This window comes from Chiroxiphia lanceolata, chromosome 12, assembly GCF_009829145.1.
Source record: "Chiroxiphia lanceolata isolate bChiLan1 chromosome 12, bChiLan1.pri, whole genome shotgun sequence".
NCBI lineage: Eukaryota > Metazoa > Chordata > Aves > Passeriformes > Pipridae > Chiroxiphia > Chiroxiphia lanceolata.
In genome coordinates this window covers 3,247,031-3,268,158 of record NC_045648.1, presented here as the reverse complement: position 1 = coordinate 3,268,158, position 21,128 = coordinate 3,247,031, and the positions used below count along the sequence as shown (strand labels likewise).

Below are 21,128 nucleotides of genomic sequence, written 5' to 3'. Positions count from 1 at the left end.
TAGAGGGAAAAAGCTGAAAATCCCATGACAGGCCTTTTCTTAATGAACTGACTCCAAATCCCAAGTCATGATTCATGAAGCTTATCCAGTTTCATTTATTTGCAGTTTTGTTGCAAATGCATGTTCACCCTTTGCCTAGGATCGAGGCTCCAGTTAAATACCTGGATATCCCAAAACAGACATTTAGAAACCCTTCTGTGACCCTAAAGGTAGCCCAAGTGACAAGTGAGTCTCCATCTCACCTTCAGTGGGGTTCATTGTGCTGTGAGGCCTGGGAAGCCAAGTTTGTGGTCAAACACAGACGTGGTAAATGCAGTGCATGCAAATAAACTGCACACAGTGACAAAACCAGAGTTAAAATCAAGGAGGGAAACTTGCAGTCCTTGAAATATGTTAATTGCTAATTGAGTACACTCAGCTTTAGAGTTCAAAAGGAGAGTTGTCAAGGAGTAAGGATGAAGCATTTGAAACTTGTCCAGATCTAACTCTGCTTGTTTTGATTGTTAGAAATGATGCATTAGTTGTTGGATCTTAGCATGTATTAACTACTATAGCACATCACTGTGCTTCCTTTGAAGTTTCGTTAGTAGTTTGTAAGAGACTCTATCAGTGACTTTCTAGAAGGCTAGGATGTAACATTTTAAATATATTATCCAAACAAAGCATCTGACTCCAATTACTTCAGAATTACCATGATTACCAAAGGCTTTCCCGTACTGAAGTTTAATTGATATATGCAGATTTTTGGGCCAGTTCAACCAATTATGAAGTTCAAGAGTATAGAAGAGGTGATAAGGAGAGCCAACAGCACCGAGTACGGACTCACGGCCGCGGTGTTCACAAAGAACCTGGACAGAGCCTTAACTCTGGCTTCAGCTCTGCAGTCAGGAACGGTCTGGTGAGCAGTGTGGGAATGGAGTGTGGGCTGGGAGTTGGTTTCCTGGGAGGGGAGAGGGCTTTATGACTTGCAATCACGTATAAATGCTGGATGTGAGCTGTATTAGTAGCCTGTTTAATTCTTTATGCTGCTCAGAAACAACATCCATTCCTCAAAATAAGGTGGTGAGGACCAGACAGTCTGTCGAGAAATGGATTGGTTTTTCCTTCAGTTGATGTAGTTCTTTGTCTGAACAACCATGGAAATGTGGGAGCTATAGTAAATTCCACCAGACATGATGCCTTTCAAATCCTATGTGTGTGTGTGTGGTGATCTTCAGGCACCACCAGCTGGGTCTTTGCTGCACAAACCAGTTTGGACAGTAGATGGCGACACACCACTGTCACAAAGAGCAGCTATTATTGCTTACAGAATTCCTTATTTTATATTAGAATCATTTTAAAGATGGAATCCTGATTTTTTTTTCCCACTCAATATAGGAATTTGATCTGATGTCTGATTTTGATGCACACAAAGGATTGATTTCAAGAGCTGGCACTTGAAGAATCTGCCTCAAATATTTAAGTAAAAATGGGATGTTGGGCTTTGAAGGATATGTGCTGTACATGGAGCTGCAGACCTAGAGCACAAGCCATAGCTGTCCCTTTTCAGTCATTTGATCTTACTGAGGTGCTGAGGAAGTGTCTGCATTAGCTTTTTCTCCCACATGTCTATAGAAATGGGCACAGTGCTTTCATTTTACTGCAACACAATTGTCTAATACAGTCCAAATCTTTTTCTATACCTGGAAGCGGATGCTGGGCCTGGTTGTGGGTGTTTAGACAGCTTTTGGAGTAAACATGTTCATTTCAGAATGTGCTTCATAAACTAGGGAATAGGCTGGACTATTTGTTTTAATCACAGCTCTGAACATGGACTAAATTCCCACTCTAGCATGAATGTCTTTGCCACTGGGAACCATGAAGTAAGATGTAGGTCAGACTGAGTACCACTCAAAAGTTTTGTGTTTCTGCAACAAAATAAGATTTTATTGCTAAAATCTGATTTCTCAAGTGACCGAATTGTATAAAGAAAAACCTGACAGATTTCAGCCCTTTTTTGTATTGTTGTTGTTGTCATCATCTTGCTTCTCTTTGGTATTGAATTGTCTTTTTAAAAATTGATGTTTTTATTGTAGGATCAACTGTTACAACGCGCTCTATGCACAGGCTCCTTTCGGTGGCTTTAAAATGTCAGGCAATGGCAGAGAACTGTAAGTTTTACTCAATATTTTGTTTATATGTGGGTGGTGAATGCAATAACAATTGTGACTGTGAAAACACTGTTGAATTTGCTTTTAAACTATCAGGCTTGCAGCAGGCTGCAGTGGGAGGTGCTAAGCCAGTACAGTGTGTATGTAAAGCATTCCTTCAGGAGTACCTTCATCTGCTTTATAAGCTCTTAATAACTCCAGTTCAGGCAAGTCCACTTGGAAGCATTTTTCTGTAGTGGTTAGGTTTTTAAATCAAGGGAGAAGTGTGACACCTAGGCTGGGGACACTGGCATTTACCCCAGACCTTCTCATTCTCTGGTGGTATCTGGGCCTCCCTTGGCTGTTGCATCATTGCCCCTAGTCAGACCTCTTCTAGTGGGAATGAATGATCTCCAAAATCATTCTACATCCCAGCTTCCAAACTTGCTGCTAAATTACAGAAGGACCCTCTGTCCCTCTTCCCCAGCCTGACCTGTTGCAGTGGGACTACCAGACGTTTCAGCTCTAATTAGTTACTAAAGCTGAAATTTTTAAACCAAGGTCACCCCGTGAGTTAGAGGTAGAGCTGAGAAATTTTCTTGAATCTTAATTTTTTTCTTGTATAGGAGGGAGACAGGTTTTCTTACACCATTCAGCAGACTCTTTAGAGGAATCTAAAGCACTTTTTCTTTCACAAGCCAGATTTAAGTCCAGGAACCACTCCCAGTAGCTGTTCTTGGTGCATCTGCTGCTCTGGGACATTCAGGTGCCTCACTTGCTAAGCACAGCAAATGAATGAATCCTCAAACGGGACATAGATATATTGAGACCTTATGATTTACTTTGCCTGACTGCCTGGCTAATTAAAGGATGTCAGGGCTTTATCCCTTGGGCAAGGCATGGGAATATAGCCAGTTTCCATCAACCATTTAATGCAGTGGTGGGCTCTCTTATCAGTATGTTTCTGGAGCAAATGCCATGGTAACTTGTAGATAGAAGCTTCCTTTCAGTGAAAAATTAACTTTAATTACTGACTAAGCACTGATTATAGTAGGTATGTGGCTGACTCTTCTGTGGCTGCTCATTGCAGCACTCAGTTTTCATTAGGCAGAGTCACAAGGTGTCACCTTGTGGGTTACAGTGACCAGAAGCATTCCATGTTTCTTTTACAAAAGGGTGTAGCTGTATGTCCCTGTGTGCACTTAGCAGTTATTAGAAGTGGTGGGACAAATCAAAGCTGGTCTAAGTCGGTTCGGAACTGGTTTTAATGGCCTGATGTCTCTACAGCAGCTGGCAATGAGAAGTTAAAGTGCAGACATGTAGAACTCTCTTCTCTTAGGGAAGTACACATTAACGTGCTACAACTGTTTGTCCCTCTCCCTCCTCTCTCTTCTTTTCCAGTGGTGAATATGCTTTGGCAGAGTATACTGAAGTGAAAACAGTCACCATCAAACTCTCCCAGAAGAGTCCATGAGAACAGAAGGCCTAAAATGCTGACACTCTGAATGTGACACATGGGGGACATGTTCAGACCAAGGGGGAGGGGAGGGGTAGGAAGGAAAATGGAAACACCTGTCTTTATTCCTCTAGAAACACTGAATCTACTGGACTCCGTTTTATCAACTGGCTCTTCAAAAACTGATTTTCCTGACCCTACTGGCAGTACTGTGTACTGTGGCAGTACACTCTTGTACTGTGCAATTCCCTGGCCGTTCGTCTGCCTGCTACCTGTGGCTAAAATGATGGTCAGTCATGGTGTTTGCAGGACATCTGCTTTCAAACTGTACCCTGAAGGACATGGACATGACTGGCATGTTAGAGAGATTGCTGGTACCATTAGCACGGGCTGGCAAACAACTTCAGAGGCATTTGGGTTTCACTTGGCATAGATGGACTCGAGTGGTAGGGTTAGTACAACTTGGCTGGAGTTGGTGGAGTTTGTGTGGACATTGCAGCTGGAGTTTGGAATCTGAGTGCAAGCTTTCATGGAAGGATCTGTAACGAAATTCTCTTTGAAAGAGCTATCTTAGTCTCTCTAAAGATACATCCATACTGGTGATATTCTAGCCCTGAATGAGATTTGTGGGAGTTTCCTAGAGGACTCCTTTGGGGCCAGTATTTCACCTGACAGAACTAGACTTCCAAGTGTCCTTGGAACCTGATGTTTTGGTGTGCACACACTACACATGCTGTAAATGCAAGTCACTGACTTGCTGACCCTTCTGGCTCCAAGTGAGTCACAGTTGTATCTCAAACCTTCACTACAGCACTTTTTGCAGGAGGATTTTGCACTGTACTTACCTTGATGACACCAGGTTGGATGCTGAGCATATAGCATGGCAGATACCCCACAGAAAACACCCCACACCGGTCCTTCTGACCTGGGGGAGAGAGCAGAAGAGCTGCAGGAAGCTGTCCTGCTCTCTCTTTCTCTGTAACTTTCAGGCTTTGTGAACATCTCTTTGTTTTTTGAGCCAGGGCTATTGTTGTGAGCATAAAACTATAAGCTCCTCTCACTGCTTCTTTATCCTGTGTGAATGTAGCTTAAAATACATACTGGGAGTACAGTATGAAAAGGCAGGTGCTCCCAAGCACACACCAAGTGCTAAAGAGGTGGGTGTACGAGCCAGTTACTATGGCTAAGCTATGGCTGGACCTAAATGTGCCAGAGCTTTGCAGTGGTTATCCCTGTGAGTGCTGTCATCTCGTAGCCAGCATGGAGTAGTTGATCCTTCACTGAGCAACCAACTGTGTTGGATTGTCTCTTGCTCACAGCTGTCCATGGAGTGGCTGTCACACCAAGTTCATATCTTAGTACCTCCTGCAGTAACTCCTTTGCATGCCCAGACATTATTAGGGGATTAATGACAGGTCACACACACTGTCTTCAGTTCCTGGGTTCACTGCTTTCCCTCCTCCTCCTCCTGACTCTACTGGAGAACCACTGGCAAAAGGACGGCAAGTCCCACGTCTGCAGGAGCTGTGAGTGTGGAGGAGTTAGTGGTGACAGCTTGTTAGGAAGTTCAGGTGATCCCACTGGGATTGTCCTCTGAGAACAAACCCACGGAGGTTCCTTATGGCATATACACAGATCTCCAGGGAGCACTCATAAAGATTCCTGCCTGGAGTTTTCCAGATGTCAGTGTTTGAAGCAGAAATGCAGGTCTGACCTCTCTTCTCTGCTGCAAGCAAGGATTTAACCAGTACCTTCCTTTGCTCAGAGATAGTCAGTAACAAGTTCTGTTGCATGAGTGGAGCTTTTTTGGGAGGAGGAAGGAAGGTGGGTGGTGATAAGTAAGGAAAATGTTTGCATGAGCCTAAACTTCCTTATTAGTTAGTGAACGTTGAAATTGCACTTCAACACCACTTAACTTCTTACATGACATACCTCCAACAGTTGTAATGAGGTGCCTGTCCTTCCATGGCATGTGAGACAGGTAAATCTCCCCATCCCGTGAGGAAAATGTCCTCCCTTCCCTGTGAAAGGCCAAATGGGAACATTGTACATAAGTTTTTATTTTTGTAAAACACTTAGAGTGCAAACATCTTCTCAGACAAACATTTTACTCTTGCCTACCTGAGAGTTTTCTCGGGCTGCAGCCAGACAGTAGGGAGATGAGGCAAACAGTAAAAGGCTGGTTATCTTGATGTATCTCTGATGTATTTTTGATAAACAGTGGTGGAAACTGAAATCATCTAAAATTCTTTAAATCCTACTATTCTGACTTTATATGTATGATATATATTTCACTTTTTTTCCCTTATTATGTTTTTAAAATCATGTATTTTAAAAATTTTACATTTTTCAATGTATCTCTTATTGTATAAATCAGGGTTTGACTCTACACACTGAATTTTCTAAGTTATATAACACTAGACACTAACTAAAATAACCCCTTAGAGGGTATATATATTTCTTTCATTGCACAGTTAAGGCTTTCATATGAAATATTAGTTGTTTTTTTAAAAGAAAAAAACCTATATTTATAAATTAGGATACAGTTAATCTAATGTATTTTTATAGCTAAAGGTACATGAAAATGCTATGTTTAAACCTCATGTATATATTTAGACTATGGGTATCTTTTTTTGTAATAGTTCTTGTTCCTAATAAATGTTTAACTTTGTGAAACGGGTGTGTCTGAGGATTCAGTGTCTCACTGGGAAACTGTGAGGGAATCTGCACTTGGATTAATTTCTGCAATTTGTGAAGAATTGGCCTGTTTTAAGAGTAAAGTGCTAAGTGTGGTCAGTGCTCTGCACATAAAAGTTGGAGTGTGTGTGTGCAGCTCGCCCTGCAAACAGCCACTTGTGTGAGTTGTGCCGTTTACTGTGAGTGGAGGGAGGAGGAGAGCGGAGCTGCAGCTGGCAGGGGCAAGCACAAAATCAGATGGATCCTCTTTTCCTTCTGAGGTGAGACCCAAAATGGAAGTATTTGAAGAGATCATGCAGACAGATGGGGCTTCCTGCCTTGGTCTGTCTGCTCCTAAACCCCTTTGAGACTCATCCACCACTAATGTGACTCTGCTAAATGCATTCCCATTCCTGTCTTATTTCCCTCATCTGCGATGTAGATAGAGAGCAAGAACATTCCACTGTCTTTCTATTCTCTTCCCATCTGATGTGTGAGAAATACCTCTCAGCTCCCTACACAGGCCAAGCCAAACTCCTTGAATTTTCCACTTGCTAACAGCATCGCTCAGAAGCTTTTAGACTCCAGAAAGGGGAAGACTGGAGATACAAAGGAATTACTGTGAGTGACACAATCAATGGATACTTAAGGAAGAGTGGGATGAGATTTGGGGAGGGAAAAAGGGAAAAGTTAGCTTGAATGTGTGGATGAATTATTGCCTGGGGAAGTTAGAGTTTCCATCATAATAAAGGGAAAAGTTATTTTAGTGCGTTTTCAAACAATTGTGCAAAAAAAAAGCTGTAAGAAATGTCTGGGTAAGAGCTGGGCTGTGAGGCATAAAAGACAGCAGGCTGATTAAGAGGTGTAAAGGGTAACACTGTTTTTAGCTGTGTTAAAAGTTAAAAGATGATGGTATAGGTGTGTTCTCGCTCTCTGTCTATGGCTGCAGCTTGAGACTGATTGATGGGGACCTGAACACAGGTAAAAGCACCAGTGAAACCTATCCTGTCTGTGTCTCCATAATCACTCCAAAGAAGCATCCCAGGCCTATCTCAGGCTGCCACAGTCATTCAGTGAGTGGGCACGGCTTTTTCCATCCTTAAGTGACCATCAGAGACCCATTGCTAAGTACGGACCAGGGAAGAAAAAACATCCTCTGTGTTTAACCTACAGAATCCCTGTGAGTAGCAGAGCAAAAGGCACGCAGAAATGGTCTTTTCTTAGTAGGTCCAATGGGTGGGGAAAATTCCAGGCTTGTCCAGGAAAGTTCCAGGCTTGTCAGAGGCTCCCGGAGAGGAACGGGTCAGTGATGGGGAAGGACTGCGCACACCAGCCCAGCGCTGGAGCGCAGCCCGGCTGACTCCTTCCGAAGAGAGGGAGCAATCTCCTTCTGCTCTTCCAACGAGGAGCAAACTCGGCGCGATCCGGGGAAGGACCAACTTTGGAAGCCGGAGATCTCGGAGCAGCCCGGTAAGGCCGGGCCGTGCGGGGCCGATGGGCAGCGGTGCCCGGGCAGTCACACGGCCGGGGGGCGGGAGGACCACGCCGGAACTTGGGGGTCCCGCTCCGGCCCCCGCAATTCCCAGTCTGGTTTTTCCTAAAAAAACAGCCCCACTCGGCAGGGCCCGCGGGGCCGTGTGGGGGCGGGCGCGCGGGTCGGGGCTGGTGCCACCCCGTGCCCTCCCTCCCTCAGCGCTCCGGGCCAGCCCTGCCCGCGGGGGCAGGCGAGGGCCCGGCCCGCAGGACTCGCCCCTCACCGCGGCGGAGGAGGCGCCGCTGCCCCGCTCCCTTTCCTGCCGCCTCCCTCCGCGGAGCGGGGCGGGCGGGCGCCGGAGGAGGAGGAGGAGGAGAAAAAGGAGGAGGCGGCAGCGGCGCAGCGAGCGCCGGCCCGGGACGCTGGAGGTACCGCGGCTTCGCTGCCCCCTCGGCCACCTGCCCGGCGGCGAGGGGAGGCTGCTGGGGCTCGCCGGGGCGTTTCAGGTGGAGAGCGCGGTGGAGGGAAGGGGAAAGTAGCTTTTTTAGAAAGAAAACGAAAGTTGGGAGGGAAGTTTGCAGGCACAGGGCGGCGGCGGGCGCTGCCGGTCCGCCCTCCCCGGCCCCCCCGCCCGGCCCTGCCCCGGCCCGGCGGGCACCGCTCGCTCCCAGGGCTCACCCGGGACTCGCTTCGGCCACTGGAAGGTGTCTGAAAAGGCTTGTGAGACCCCCCGAATCGCGGCGTAGCGCCTGGGCTCTCCCCAGTCGGGAGTGGTGTGGGAGAAAGGGGTTGGGTCGCTGCGCAGAGCTCACCCAAGGATGAAGGATGCGGGTCCCGGCGGGAAGGGGGTCCCCAGGAGAGCAGGGGGTCCCTGTGCTGGCACCGAGCCGGCCACTTCAGCCCCAGGTTCACCATCACCCTGCCCGGTGTGAGGGCAGGCGGGTCTGTGCATTCCCACCCGGACTGTGCCCTTGGGCCTCTCGGATCCGTGCTGTTCCCATCACAGGAGGGATTCTTAAAAACAACAGGTGGTTTGAGCGAAGAACTGAAGTTTTGGCAGATTTCTCATGAATTGGGAAGTGATCTCGGGCAAACCGCGGTGTTTCTGGGAGCCTGGCTGGGTTTAGGCGCAATACACGGGGCGAGACCAGGCAGGCTGGTGAAGGGGAGAGGAGGTGATGGTACAGGCACAGTCAGATGTGCTGGGGCACTGTCTGACAGCTGCCAGTAGCAGCTCTTGGGAGAGAAACTGGAAGTGTGTGAAATGGATGTAAATCCCGCTGCAGGTGTATTCTGTGTGGTCCTTCTCCTTCTGAATGAGATTCTGCAGAGCTTTTAGATTCCTTCTCTCTAAATCAAATCAAAACATGGTGTTTGCACGTGTTACAGTTGAGTTGACCTTGCTTAAGGTAAACTCTCCAGGGGTTTTTTTTGTATTATGTGCACAAAGGTCCTGAAATACAGAAATCCTGCTTACATGGGCGCTGTGTGGCAGTAACACACATGTAGCTACTTACAGTTAGAGGGAACTGATTGTCAAAACCACACCACTATTTTTCCTGAAAGTTTTTTTTTTTTTTTTCCTTTCACTCTATACCAGGAAAGTTTCATGCTGGGGAATAAGCTGAGTAGAAGGCTAAAAATCAGGAGTAGGATGGTTTTCAAGCCTCCATGGTTTATGCTGACCCCTGTTCAGTGTTTCTTGTAAGTTGTTGTGAGTGCACATGGTTCGTCCCCATCGTAGAGCAAGGAAATGCCTCAGACTGAGCAGGTGCTAAAGAGAGCTGGTCTGTTGGTGTGTACAGGGGGAAGTGTTTATTCTTACTGGAGCTGCTCAGTGTGTCTGTAGCGAGGGCACAGGGGAGGCAGCGGCTGGAAGCAACTCATCCCCTCCATGGTCAGAGTTAACAACCTGGGCAGCTTTTGGGAGGTGTGAGAGCCTCCCTGACACCTCTGCCTGTGGCATCACACCCTTGGCATGGCAGAGATGTGTGATCCCAGCGCAGCAGCTGCGCCTGCCAGAGTGGCTGAGGGAAGCTCAGCCCAGGAGCCAAGCTGATTCCAGTGGGAACTCGGCATGTTACAGGGCAGAATCCAGTCCACCAACATTGCCCAGTTCACCAGCTTTTGGGCTTGGATCTGGAATTAAGGATCACCTCCATCTCAGCCTCCTGCAGCACCCAGTGCCTAGACTGTGGGGCTACAGGGGTGTGACTTTTGGTTCCTGCTACCAGGCACCACAGTCAGGGTCATCAGAAGCTGTTTTCCTCTAAGTGCACCTAAAACTAAAATATTTGCTTAGAAACAACTGCTGTAGGATGCAGTGATTTTTAGTGTTGTTAGCTAATGGTTAAAATCCAATGTAAGAAGGGAGGACAGAAAGCTTCACAAAGAGTGGTGATGGATCAGCATATTTTTGTATTCTCTTTGGCTTTTGATCCCAACTTAGGAAGCCAGCTCTGCTCAGGGAGAGTTAGGGATGATCTCGGGCCTTGCTGGTTAAAGCAGGAGGTGGGTCATGAGCTTTGCCAAATTAGAGCCTCAAATCCAAACTTCAGTATCACACACCAGACATGAGACGAACCAGTAAGAGTCAGTTGAGGGGCATCATTTTACATCCGAGAGGCATTTACTGACTGAAACTGAAAGCAGAAAATGAGGGGATGCTGATGCTGGTCTGGCACACACTGCAAAGTCACCCGTAGTTTTAACCTCTGTGTAAAAGAAGTTAAAAAGCAGGTGTGCAGCTCTGAAGAGGGAGGGAGTTGGAATTGCCTGGGAGGACCGAGCTGTGCAGTTTTCTGCTGGCTGTTGTGCCAGACAGTTCAGAAGAAACCAACCTTTAAGAGCTCCTAAGGGCCTGATCTGCCTCCCTGAATCTGTTTGAAGAAGCCTGATGCTTCCAGGGTAGGAAAGCTCTCTAAAAGGACTGGGCAGAGGGGACAGGAGATGGTGTGTTTCTCTTCGCCCTCTTTTCATTCCTACAGAGGATTGTCTCAGTAACCACAGCAGTATTTCTCACAGTCTTACAAGAGCCGTGGTTGTCTTTGTGGATGGGAGAGGTTTTGAGGTTGCATTTAGGATTTTTCCAGCTGCTCTGCCTGGTTTCAATGCTCTGCCTTTACATCAGCTTGGGGAGAATCTGAAACTGCAGCTGTGACCCCTGCCCACCCCCACGTCCTCTGCCCAAAGACTGAGCTGCTTTGGTGGTGAAAAATGAAAGAACATTATCTTTCTATAGTGGAGAAATTGTTAGTCCCCTCTGCTAATTCACATTATGCTCTTAACAAAGCTATTATGCAAATAATTGTATTTATAGGATAAGTGCATTTCTGCAAAACAATATTTAGACAACTGTGTTAGAATGCAGGGGAATGAGCAATTTCTATACTACAATGGTTAATCTGTTTTGTTGTTTATTTTTAAACAGAATAAATCATGTTTCTTCAGGATGGTGCTTACTAGCAGTCTCTGCTTCTGCATGTACACGATGGAGATCGTTCAGCTTTGACAACATTGTTCAGTTTGAAGTGCTGTGGAAAGTTTGTCTGTTGGACCTTCACAACTGGACCCAGAATGTACTGGTGTGTGGGAACTGAGGAATCCGCTGTTTGCAGGGAGAGCAACATGGATCCACAAAATGGTAAATAGGAGGAATTTTTTTCTTTCCTGTTCAGATTGGGAGCAAAAGGTTTTCAAGATAACTCAGCAACCACTGGGTTGTGATGAAATTTAAAGATATGAAAGATCTTTGAGCCCTAATCTTTGAAAATTTACCAAGGAATTTTACTTCCAAGGAGAATGATGTTCAACTGCTCAGGTGGTAAGAATAGCATTCCCCTCAAGACTGATGTTCTCCAAAAGGCTACAGATTTAGTCAATATATGTATCATGTCTCTCCAGTTCCTAAATATGTTTTACAAGATCTGTGCTTTTTCAGCGTGTGAATGCAAATATGTTCCCAGTCACTGATGCAGTGGGTTTTCAGGTTATGAAAGCTGCTAAAATCAGAGCATCCTTTCTCAACCTGAACAGATATTAACCTGCTCCAGTTTTACTGTCAGCTTCGATTCAGTGCCTTGCAGTGATTTATTGCTGGGCTGGATCAGAAGGTCTGTGTTTATGTAATCTAGTAAATCCATGGGTGGAAATTCCTCTTTCAGCAGGGACATATGCTTCAGGTTGCTTCCTGTGAATTTTTTTTTTCTTTTTTTTTTTTTTTTCCTGAGCAGCCAAATTATTTTTGGATGGTTTCTCTCGCTGCAACCCTCAGCTCCCAGGCACTGCTGCGTTTCTCTGAGTCAAACCCCAGTTATGTTTCTGCAGCAAGAAATAACCTCCTGGTTCTTGTATAACGGTGTTCCCCCCTTGCAGCAAGTGCTTCATTAGGAGGCAGCATCTGCGTTTGAAGTGTGGGAAGAAGGTGTGTTTGACGCTCTGTAGTGAGTAAGCAGCCCTCAGCAGAAGCTAATGTTTTTGCAGCCTTATTTTGGATTTTATCAGCAACTATGAAGCAAAACCTGATAGTTTATTCAGAGGCCGCCTTGTCTTGTTTGAAGACGTTTCTCACCAGCATCACAGGGAGCTCTGGGAACTCTTTCCTTTCTCTGTATGTATTCTGCTTTTTCTGTGATACTGATCTTTCTGTTTGCTTTTGCTTTTGTTAATTAGCATTGTAACTTTCTAGAACACTTGGTTATTGAATATTCTTAAAATTCTTGAATTCCATCCGCTGAGTTTCACTCTGGAAGAAATTATCTCTACTTGAATACTAAGCTACAAACCATGAGAAGAATTTTAATCTGCTCTAACGATTTGAAAGTGTTTCAAATTGCTACATTTTTGTTCTGCAATAGTGATTTGACAAGTTTTCTCACTGTTTAAAGATACAGTAAATAAATTATTTTATGAGTTAATAATGAAGTGAAGAGTGAAATAGTTACATTTTCTACGTTTTGAGTTCAGGTTTTTTTCATGAGAACTTTATTACATGTTGCTGTTATGTAACCATATTCAGTTAAACTGGTTGACTGGGAGCATACAAATCTTAGTGGAAGACTCTTCTGTACTGACATGCCTGGGTTATATTGTTTGGTAAACAGCGTTGGAAAACTCACAGAGGGATCCTTGAAAAGCTTAAGATCTTTATACAAGGCACCAGTATTGCCTTGGTAGATTTGCTCTTTATAAGGATACTGTACATGCTTAAACTCATTGTTATTTCAGGATTGTTTGGGTCCTGCCAAGAGTAATTGTCATCAGCTAACTGGTCCACTCCCTAAGTTAGCTGGTCCTTGTTCTGCATTTGGATCCTGTTACAGGGATGGAATCAGGAACACGGTGACTCATCCAGCCTCGACATCTGAAGCTATTGTTTACGTGCCTTTATGAACAATGTGGATGCAGCCTCCTGCTCCCATTCAGTGGGAACTGCTGGGAAAGGGGAGTGAGATCCCAGATCATTTCTTTAATGCTGATGACCTCATTAGTGCTTGTAGAGCCTGGAGTCTGTTTTCTGGGGCAGGAAGGGCAGGTGTGTGGCTGTGAGAGGTTTACCCAACAGTGCAGTGGTTCCGGTGGCTCCGTGATGGGTCCGTCGGAGGCACCTTCCAATGGGTACCCTGTGCACCCACTGCCTTGATCATTTCAAAGCCTTGAGATTTTTAGGGCTTTTTTTTCCCCTGACAGCTATGAAGCCTTGGCCAAATGTACATGAAGAATTTGTTCACAGCATCATTGTTAGAAAATGTAATCGGTGATTCCAGGGCTCACCTTACTCTCGTGTCTCCTCTGCTATTCCTCCTGGTGGTGCAGGGATCTTGCCTGTATCCCAGCAGGATTCCCTCTTTCCCTGCGAGTGGGTGAGCTGTGTTTCAGAGCTGGACCCTGTCTGCCCTCCAGGGATGGTGCTGGGCTTGACTTGATTAAGCACCCACTGGTCCACAGCACAGATTTGTCACTGGAGTGCAGGATAAGGCTCTGGTTTGGATGCAGTAACATCTCCCTCCTCAGACCCTGCTTCCCCTCTCTTAGATTTGTTCATCTTGTCCTAATTAAGAGGTAGAAACTAAGCACAGATACGGGGGTGGCTGCAGTCTCTCATGAAGCACAGCGCTTGTTTTTTTTTAAACTTGGTTAAAGAGCTCTGCATAATATAGTGGAGGTGACATAATGTGAATTTTATAGGAAATACAGTGGAAGCCCAAAGACATCACTGTGTGAATGCCTAGAAAAGCGTAAAGATTCATCTCTTTTCTACAGACTGGTTGGTTTCTTTGAATCTTATGAAATTTTACAGTTGGGATTTAATTTTTATGTGGTTTTCTAGGAGACAGTTCCTCAAAGATGTAGGAGAGCAAACACTGTCTTCTGAAACGTAAGGGCGCATCTGTTAAAGAGCTTATCTCCCTCTTATTGTGAATTTAATTCTAAGTTGCAGAATGTTCATGTGCCACTGGTGTGTGTCTCGGGGGTGGAATTGGATTATCCTTCAAACATGCCAGAGGGTGTCTCTTCTCTCCTGCTAAATCTAGAAATGAGCATTGAAAAAGGGGTGTTATCTTGGAATGTATCTAACATTACATAATTAGGGACAATGATACCAATGATAGCTGCTTGAAATTTTATAGTAGCTTTACAGATATTAACTAAATGAACTTTCACAACTTCTCTTGAGGCAAATCAGTTGTAAGCTGGTGACTTTCCACTGTTCAGGGAAGCACACATGAACAAGTGCAATATGCCTGGAAAAGAGACCTAAATATTAAATGAGGGAGCAAACAAGTCACCAGAATATAATGACTCAAGTTGTCATTTGGAGTGGACCAGAGGCCCTTAAAGCTGTGCTTTGAAAGTGCTGTGGTGACCCTACAGCACCCAGGGAATTCTGTTTTATCAGAAAGCAGCAACCCACAATGGTAGTGACCTTTGCAACCCCTCCTGGGCCATTGCTCAGCTCAGAAATGACTCAGAGGGAAAGCTACTGCCAGTAGAGCAGCTTCCTGAGTGGGAGAAAAGTCTCCTGTGCGAGTAAGAGTTGAACTGGAAGAGTTAAAGAGCAGTTTTAACAAGAGGGACTTCTCAGGAACAAGTGCAATTTTATATGGAAAGTTTCACAATGGACTGAGTGGTGATAACTTGAGCTTAGCAAGTGGAACAGCTTGTCCTCCTGGGACACCCTTTGTGCATCCAGCCTTGCTCCCTGTTTGCATCAGGGCAGGACATGTGCAAGTGTGGCTGAGGCCTTTTTGGGGTGCAGCAGCCTGGGGAGGTGATGGGACTGTAGGTGGAAGGATGGAAACTTTCACAGACTCTGCTTTTGCTCTCCATTCTGTACTCACTGATAGCCCGAGCCTTCCAGCTGCCAGCCTGGCAGTGTGAGACCCACTTCAGAAATAAAAGTCTACAGCAAAAACCTGACTTCTTTATAGCAATAAAGGCAAGTGGAGTCCACCTGCTCCTGGGTAGGCATGGACATGGCCTCCAGATTAGGTCTTTGGTGGGGTGTCCTTTGCAGGGCCAGGAGTTGGACTTGATGATCCTGATGGGTACTTTCCAACTCAACATATTCTATGATTTCCTTGCAGTTCTGCACTGTTGAGTTTTTTGCCTTAAACGTGGAGGGCAGGAGCTTGCAGTTGGTAGTGTGAATAGCTTTGTTTAAAAATCTTTCCTGCTGAATAGAGGAGGAAGAGAAAAGCAGTGTTGGCAGCACCACTGGTACCACTTCGTTCCTCATGAAATCACCACCTAAACCTTAAAATCCTTACATCAGCTGGGGCCAGCAGTGAGTCTTGGGGCATGTTGAGTTAGGCTTGTTTGTGACACATTGTGCTGTATAACAGGGAAAAAGTACTCACAGTCCTACTTTTTCCATCCACACCTTACCCTGTAGTAACCTTACCCTGTAGTAACATTACCCTGAGTTTTTGTAACAGCATGGGGTGAGAAGGACAAGGAGAGCATCTGGGACGTGATCTGAGGACACAGAGACCTGCAAAGTGTGTTGGTTGTGTGAAGTTCTGTATAGTCAGACTAAATGAGCCTTGAAGGTTTTCTGGTTTTCTTCCTGCTTGTTAAGCTGTGAGTTAATTTGACAGCAAACTGAAATGTTCCTATGATAAAAAAGAAAAAAAAAGCAAAAAGTAGAACAGGTGTTGTCTGTGAGTTAGTCTCACTGCAGAGTGCCCTGCAGAAGGAGAAGTAGGAAATGCTCGGCAGGAATAGGAAGTACACTAGTAAAGCAGTAATAGGCTTGTATTTTTAAATATTTAAATAAACTCTTCATACAGAAGTGGTGCAATCTCAAGAGCTGGTGCGGAAGGCTGGTCTGCAGCAGAACATGCCTGTGGTTAAACCTGCTCTCTTGTGCAGACTGCAGCAGAGCTGTGTGTTGCAACATCTCTCCAAACTGAACCTGGATTATCAAAAAGGGCAGTGAATGCTGAGGCATTTACCGTTTTCCTGATAAATACCATCTGAGCCAGCCTGCTCTTGAACTTGAGGGCTGTAGCAAGGAGGGCAGAGCTGCTGGAAGAGCCACTGGTGCAGTAAAGGCCTTGGGAAGCTAATTGAGCAGGGAGTCCAACCTGAGAGCCAGTTTTATTTACAGGGAATAGTAAAAAAATTGATCTTTATCTGAGCTGGATCTGGCGTTATCTGCTGCTTTACAGCTTTATTTTTCCACCTTTCTGTTAAAATGTATTTTTGGTTTATTACAGTGAAATGTAACTTTCGACAGGTCTATCAAGAAGCCTGGGAAAAAACAAAGATAAGGTGATAAGGTTGTAAAGAAAACCCTTTGCCCTTAGAACTTGTACACAGGGACTTTTTTAGAAAAGTCCTTAGAAAGGTGTGATTTATAAGGCAGCTTTTAGGTGAGAGTTGATTCTGGGGTCATAGAACCACTGTCTTCTGTTTCAGTGGGAAAAAAGCAATTGATAGTGTTCACACCAACTCAGCCCTTACCAGGCCTGTAATTGATTTATTGTTTTGTCAGAGATGTTGCGTGTGATTTTATACTTGCATTAAGAAAATGCAATGAATTATGTTTTTTCATCCTCCCCAAAGCCTATGGGGGCCTTATCCAAAACCCATTAAAGACTTTGCACTGACATAATGGGGTCTTCAGGGATCCTTACAGCATTAAGTCTGTGATTTGTTTGTTTTTCACTGCTCTGATCGATAAAGGGGCTGCCAGAGCTCTGCTTGGCAGGAGGCAGCAAGCTGGGAGGAACTGTTTGCATTGCAGATGGGGGTGTGGGGGATGGATTTTGTACCATTCAACTCCCAATATGCTGTGTAGAATCACAGAATCGTGGAATTTTTATGGTTGGAAAAGACCTTTAAGATCACCGAGTCCAAGCATTAACCCAGCACTGCCAAGCCCACCATTAAACCATGTCCCCAAGTGCCACATCCACAGGGCTTTTAAATCCCTCCAGGGATGGTGACTCAACCGTGAAGTCTGTCTCTTAATAGGTTCTCTTTCAGGTTTGACATCAAGTCAGGCTGATATTTAATTCCTTTCTTTAATCCAAGTCTGTGTGCTCATTAGTGGGTCAGGAATTGCTTATTTGCATGATTATGTATCACCACAGCAGCAGCTCTTTTATGTAAACTGCTGATAGTTTCACAACAGAAGTGTTTCCATGCTTTGAATTTGTGCCTTGCCCTCACTTAAAAAACTTATAAAAGAAGTCTTTAAGTTATAGGGAAGACTCTCAATCTTCCCAAAGCCCTCCTGCAGTCAGAGTGACCCTGGGGGCTGGCAGTTTGTGTTGCTCCAGGCAGACTGGCAGGACTTGGGATCTGGAGGAGTTCACACCCTGTATGAGTATACAAGCCCCATTTCTCCAATATTTTATACTCATACAGGGTGTGAGTATGGAGATGCACAGAGTAGTGGGAAATCTGGTGCAGATCCTCTCTTTTTTGGCTCACCCTCTCCAACTGAAGAGGGCAACAGATCCATGGTGAGCTTTGGGAACTTAGGCCCTGTGTTTTGTCACCTGAGGGTGAGGGAAAGGGTCAGTCGGCCACAGGAAGGGCAGGAGGAAGGAGACGGGTGGAAGGAGCAGGGACCTGGGGTTGGGAGCTGGAGGAGCAGCTTTATTTCCTCTCTAATAGTCAATATATGGCTCCCAAGCATAAAGGTTGGCATTTCGGGGGAAGCTCAGTCCCAGTCTGTCCACAGCTCCTTCTCTGTGCCTGGTTGAAAATCGTGGAAAAATAATGACCTAAAGCAGTGATTCAAACAAGAAGTCTGGATAAATTTAGCTCAAATATTCTTGGTATGTTTGTGGTCGCTGTGGAAATTGCATCACCACTTGCTTTAATGATCAAAATATCGCATGGCTGCCCGAGAAGGGCTCAAAATGCAATCTTTTAAAAGCATGCATGTCTTTGGATTTGCTTCACCTGCAGTTAATTGATTCAGAGGGTTGTTTGTTTTATTCCCATCTTGGTTAAGGAATTTTTGGACTAGAGGTTACTGCTGCTTAATTGAAAAGCCACAAGGTTTAGAGCTGATACACTCTGCAGCGTGATTATCTGCTTCACATAAAAGTTCTGTCTGGGGAGTAGGATTCAAAAAGAGTGCTGGTAATTGCTGAAGACAAGACCTCCTCCAGAATCTGCCTGCACGTCTTTCTGTCTTGCACATCAAAGAGCCTTTGAGATTGCTTTTATTTTTGCATCAAACAGGAACATAATTTTTTAATTTTACCTTTTTTTTTGTAGCACTAATGGACAGGATCTCTTTTCAGATCTCACCCATAGCTTGAAAAACAAAAAACCTGGCTCCTTAAGTGGTCTTGTAATCCTGATCACAATTCTCCCATGTTTTGCACCTTGGACCTTTTACACAATGGCAGGGTGGGAATAAAAGCTGTCAAATCAAAGCCATTTGCATGGATTGGACCAGGTCCTTGGGTGCAATGGATCAGAGTTTATCAAAGGCTGATGAGAAGGGGATGAAATGTGCCTTGCCTCGCTTGGCTGTCTCTACCTCACTTTGCTGTCTCTACCTTGGAGCAGACATCTAAAAATGCTGTGACCTGCAGCAGGGTCACATCATGAGCTGGAGCCTCACTTTCTCCACTGTTTAGTTGGGGTTTTTCTTTTCCAGAGTGTCATATCCATCTTCCCAGCTCTGTACTTCCCTTGGCTCTGCTGTTACCAAATTACCCCTTCAACTCTTTTGATGCCAACCATATCCAATATCTTGACTGCATTTTCTTTTCCTCTGCGTGCAACACTTTTACATAAACTGGTCTAGAGTGGTTGTTTTTGTGGTGATGAGAAGTGAGGATAGCAAAGAGTAAGGTGTTTTATTAGGCTGGCAGGCACAGTTAAAGAAGCTTGTTGGACTGTGTCTAACATGGACTAAGCTTGGATTTTGCTGTGTGGGATGTTTACCTCCTCAAATCTCCTGAAAAGCTTCTTCCTTTAGATGTGTCTGCCTTTTCCCAGATCTGTCAGTTTGTTTAATGAAAAATATTCTCTCATTCCCCAAACTTTCCTCAAAGTAAACTGTGAAGCTGCTATAATTTCATGTGTTAGGAGTCAGTGCTTGGTAGTTGGGTTGACTCATGCCCATGTTTAATGTGGGAACATTGGCTGTAGGACTGGAAGGAGTGTGTGGATCAGTGTCCTGGTGTCACACTCTTAAACCTTATGCAGGGCTTACTTTAAGCAAGTTGACTTGTCTGTTGCTTCTGCTTTTTATAGAAGACTGTTCCAAGCCTCCCAATATTTTATACTTTTTTCTAACTGTCAACTAAAATGTTTTCACAGCCTATGCACAAATAGCTCTTTTCCTTCCCCGGTGTTTCCCTCTGGATGTATTTATAGACAGGACTCCCATCTCCATCTAGATTTCATTTTTCCAAGCTCAACGAACCAAGCTCTTCTCATCTCCAGTCTTGTAATTAAATCCTCCATTTCTTCCATTTGTCTTCTCCACCTCTTCAGATTCTCATAATCTTCCTTGAAAGTATAAACTGGTGTTGTGCAGGGTATTTCACATACTCTTTAATATTGTCTCCCCTTCTTTCTCCTCATTAAACAGCCTTTCCAAAATCTTCCTGTGTCCCAGCTTTTTCTCTGAAATCCCCTTGGAGGCTTGTTTTTCCCAGTAGCATCCCTGGGGCTGAAGAGACAGATTTTGGCAGCTTCTGTGCTGTTATTTTTGACCAGCAGTTGAATTGCAGCGTCGTGAATGGGTTTTCCACTTAGGAGGGTGTTTACATGTGTTATTGAAGTGAAACATAAGCTTGGGAGCTGCTTTTCCCAACTCAGACAAGCTGTGGGGTCACTGGATGTGTCTTTGATGGAACCAGTGGAAGACTTGGACTAAGAGGAGACCTGGGCAGAGACTTGGGCCCATCCTCCCCTCACGCTCATACAGGGAGTCCCTCCTGAGCTCCTCCCAGCTGGGGCTAAAAGCATTTACTTCTTTCTAAACCAAGCTTTAAATACATGTCTAAGGAGGTTGTAGTAGAAGAGGGCTGGCCATGAGTTGGTGCCTCCCCAATGTGAATAATTAATGATTTTTTTTTTTAGACGAACGTTGAGCAAATTGTTTCTTTGAAAGAGAGAAAACGCTGATGCATGGGATTTTCCCTCTTCTGATGAAAGCTTGAACTTAAGGGAAAAGGGAAAGTTTCAGAAGAAACCAAAGTTAGCCACGAAATCTTATTTTACGAAGTTCCAAATGAAATCCAATCTTGGTTTGGTTTCATGGCTGTAATATTTGATTCAATTGGACAGCAATGGTCTCACTAGAGACACCTTTGTTCATTTAATAATCCCCTCTTTGCTGCCATGCCTGGAAACGAGCACAAAGAAAATCCAAAAGCGTAGTCATACTTCTGCATGCCTAATGTATATCTTCCAATTTAAAATTTGGAAAGCAAGAGTGGCATAGCTGGCCTTGCATGCAGAAGCATATTTCTGAATGATTCAAGCTGTAGGATGGGAACCAAATCACTGAGGCCAAAAGACAAAAATAGCAACTTTCACTTAGAGCTGAGTCATTCGTATTTTCAATACAGCATCTGGCTCTCTGGCCATTTGGAGCTCTCTTGGTTCCCTCAATAGCTTTGCTTTGGGGGTGAAAATTAACACTGTCAGTGCTGTCTGTGGTCTTTGCTGATCCTTTGGCCCCAAAGTGGCCATTACTGGAGGGATGTGGGGCATCCCCCCACTCTGTGAGCCAGCCTTTGCCCTGTGCTTGCTGGAGGTCATCCCTGTCCCATTCCTTCCCTGTCCAAAGGCCAGGTGTGTGCCTGCCAGGGGGTATATGGTGCCTCCATGAGCCAATCTGACCCCTGAGAAACGTGCTGTGGCCACTGATGCTCCTCAGTTTGAAAAGAATGAACACGTGCATGTG

The 21,128-nt window shown here is 45.0% G+C and overlaps 2 protein-coding genes across 5 annotated transcripts in view; both read left to right on the top strand.

Moving 5' to 3' along the window:
• The window catches only part of ALDH1A3 (aldehyde dehydrogenase 1 family member A3), a 35,661-nt gene extending 29,400 nt beyond the window's left edge, over positions 1-6,261 (top strand). Inside the window, exons 11-13 of the mRNA XM_032700095.1 lie at positions 741-898; positions 2,076-2,150; positions 3,531-6,261. Of these exons, the coding sequence (XP_032555986.1) occupies positions 741-898; positions 2,076-2,150; positions 3,531-3,603 (306 nt within the window). The 3' untranslated portion in view covers positions 3,604-6,261. The remainder of the gene's footprint in view (positions 1-740; positions 899-2,075; positions 2,151-3,530) is intronic.
• A 1,455-nt stretch (positions 6,262-7,716) lies between these two features.
• Positions 7,717-21,128, top strand: part of LRRK1 (leucine rich repeat kinase 1) — a 77,275-nt gene continuing 63,863 nt past the window's right edge. For 2 of the 4 annotated variants that reach the window (XM_032700353.1, XM_032700356.1), the window contains exons 1-2: positions 7,991-8,163; positions 11,166-11,378. In XM_032700353.1, coding sequence (XP_032556244.1) covers positions 11,312-11,378 — 67 coding nt within the window. In that variant the 5' untranslated portion in view covers positions 7,991-8,163; positions 11,166-11,311. Of the gene's footprint in view, positions 7,732-7,990; positions 8,164-11,165; positions 11,379-11,880; positions 12,345-21,128 lie in introns of those variants that run through there. The other 2 variants (XM_032700354.1, XM_032700355.1) reach the window with 2 other exon arrangements.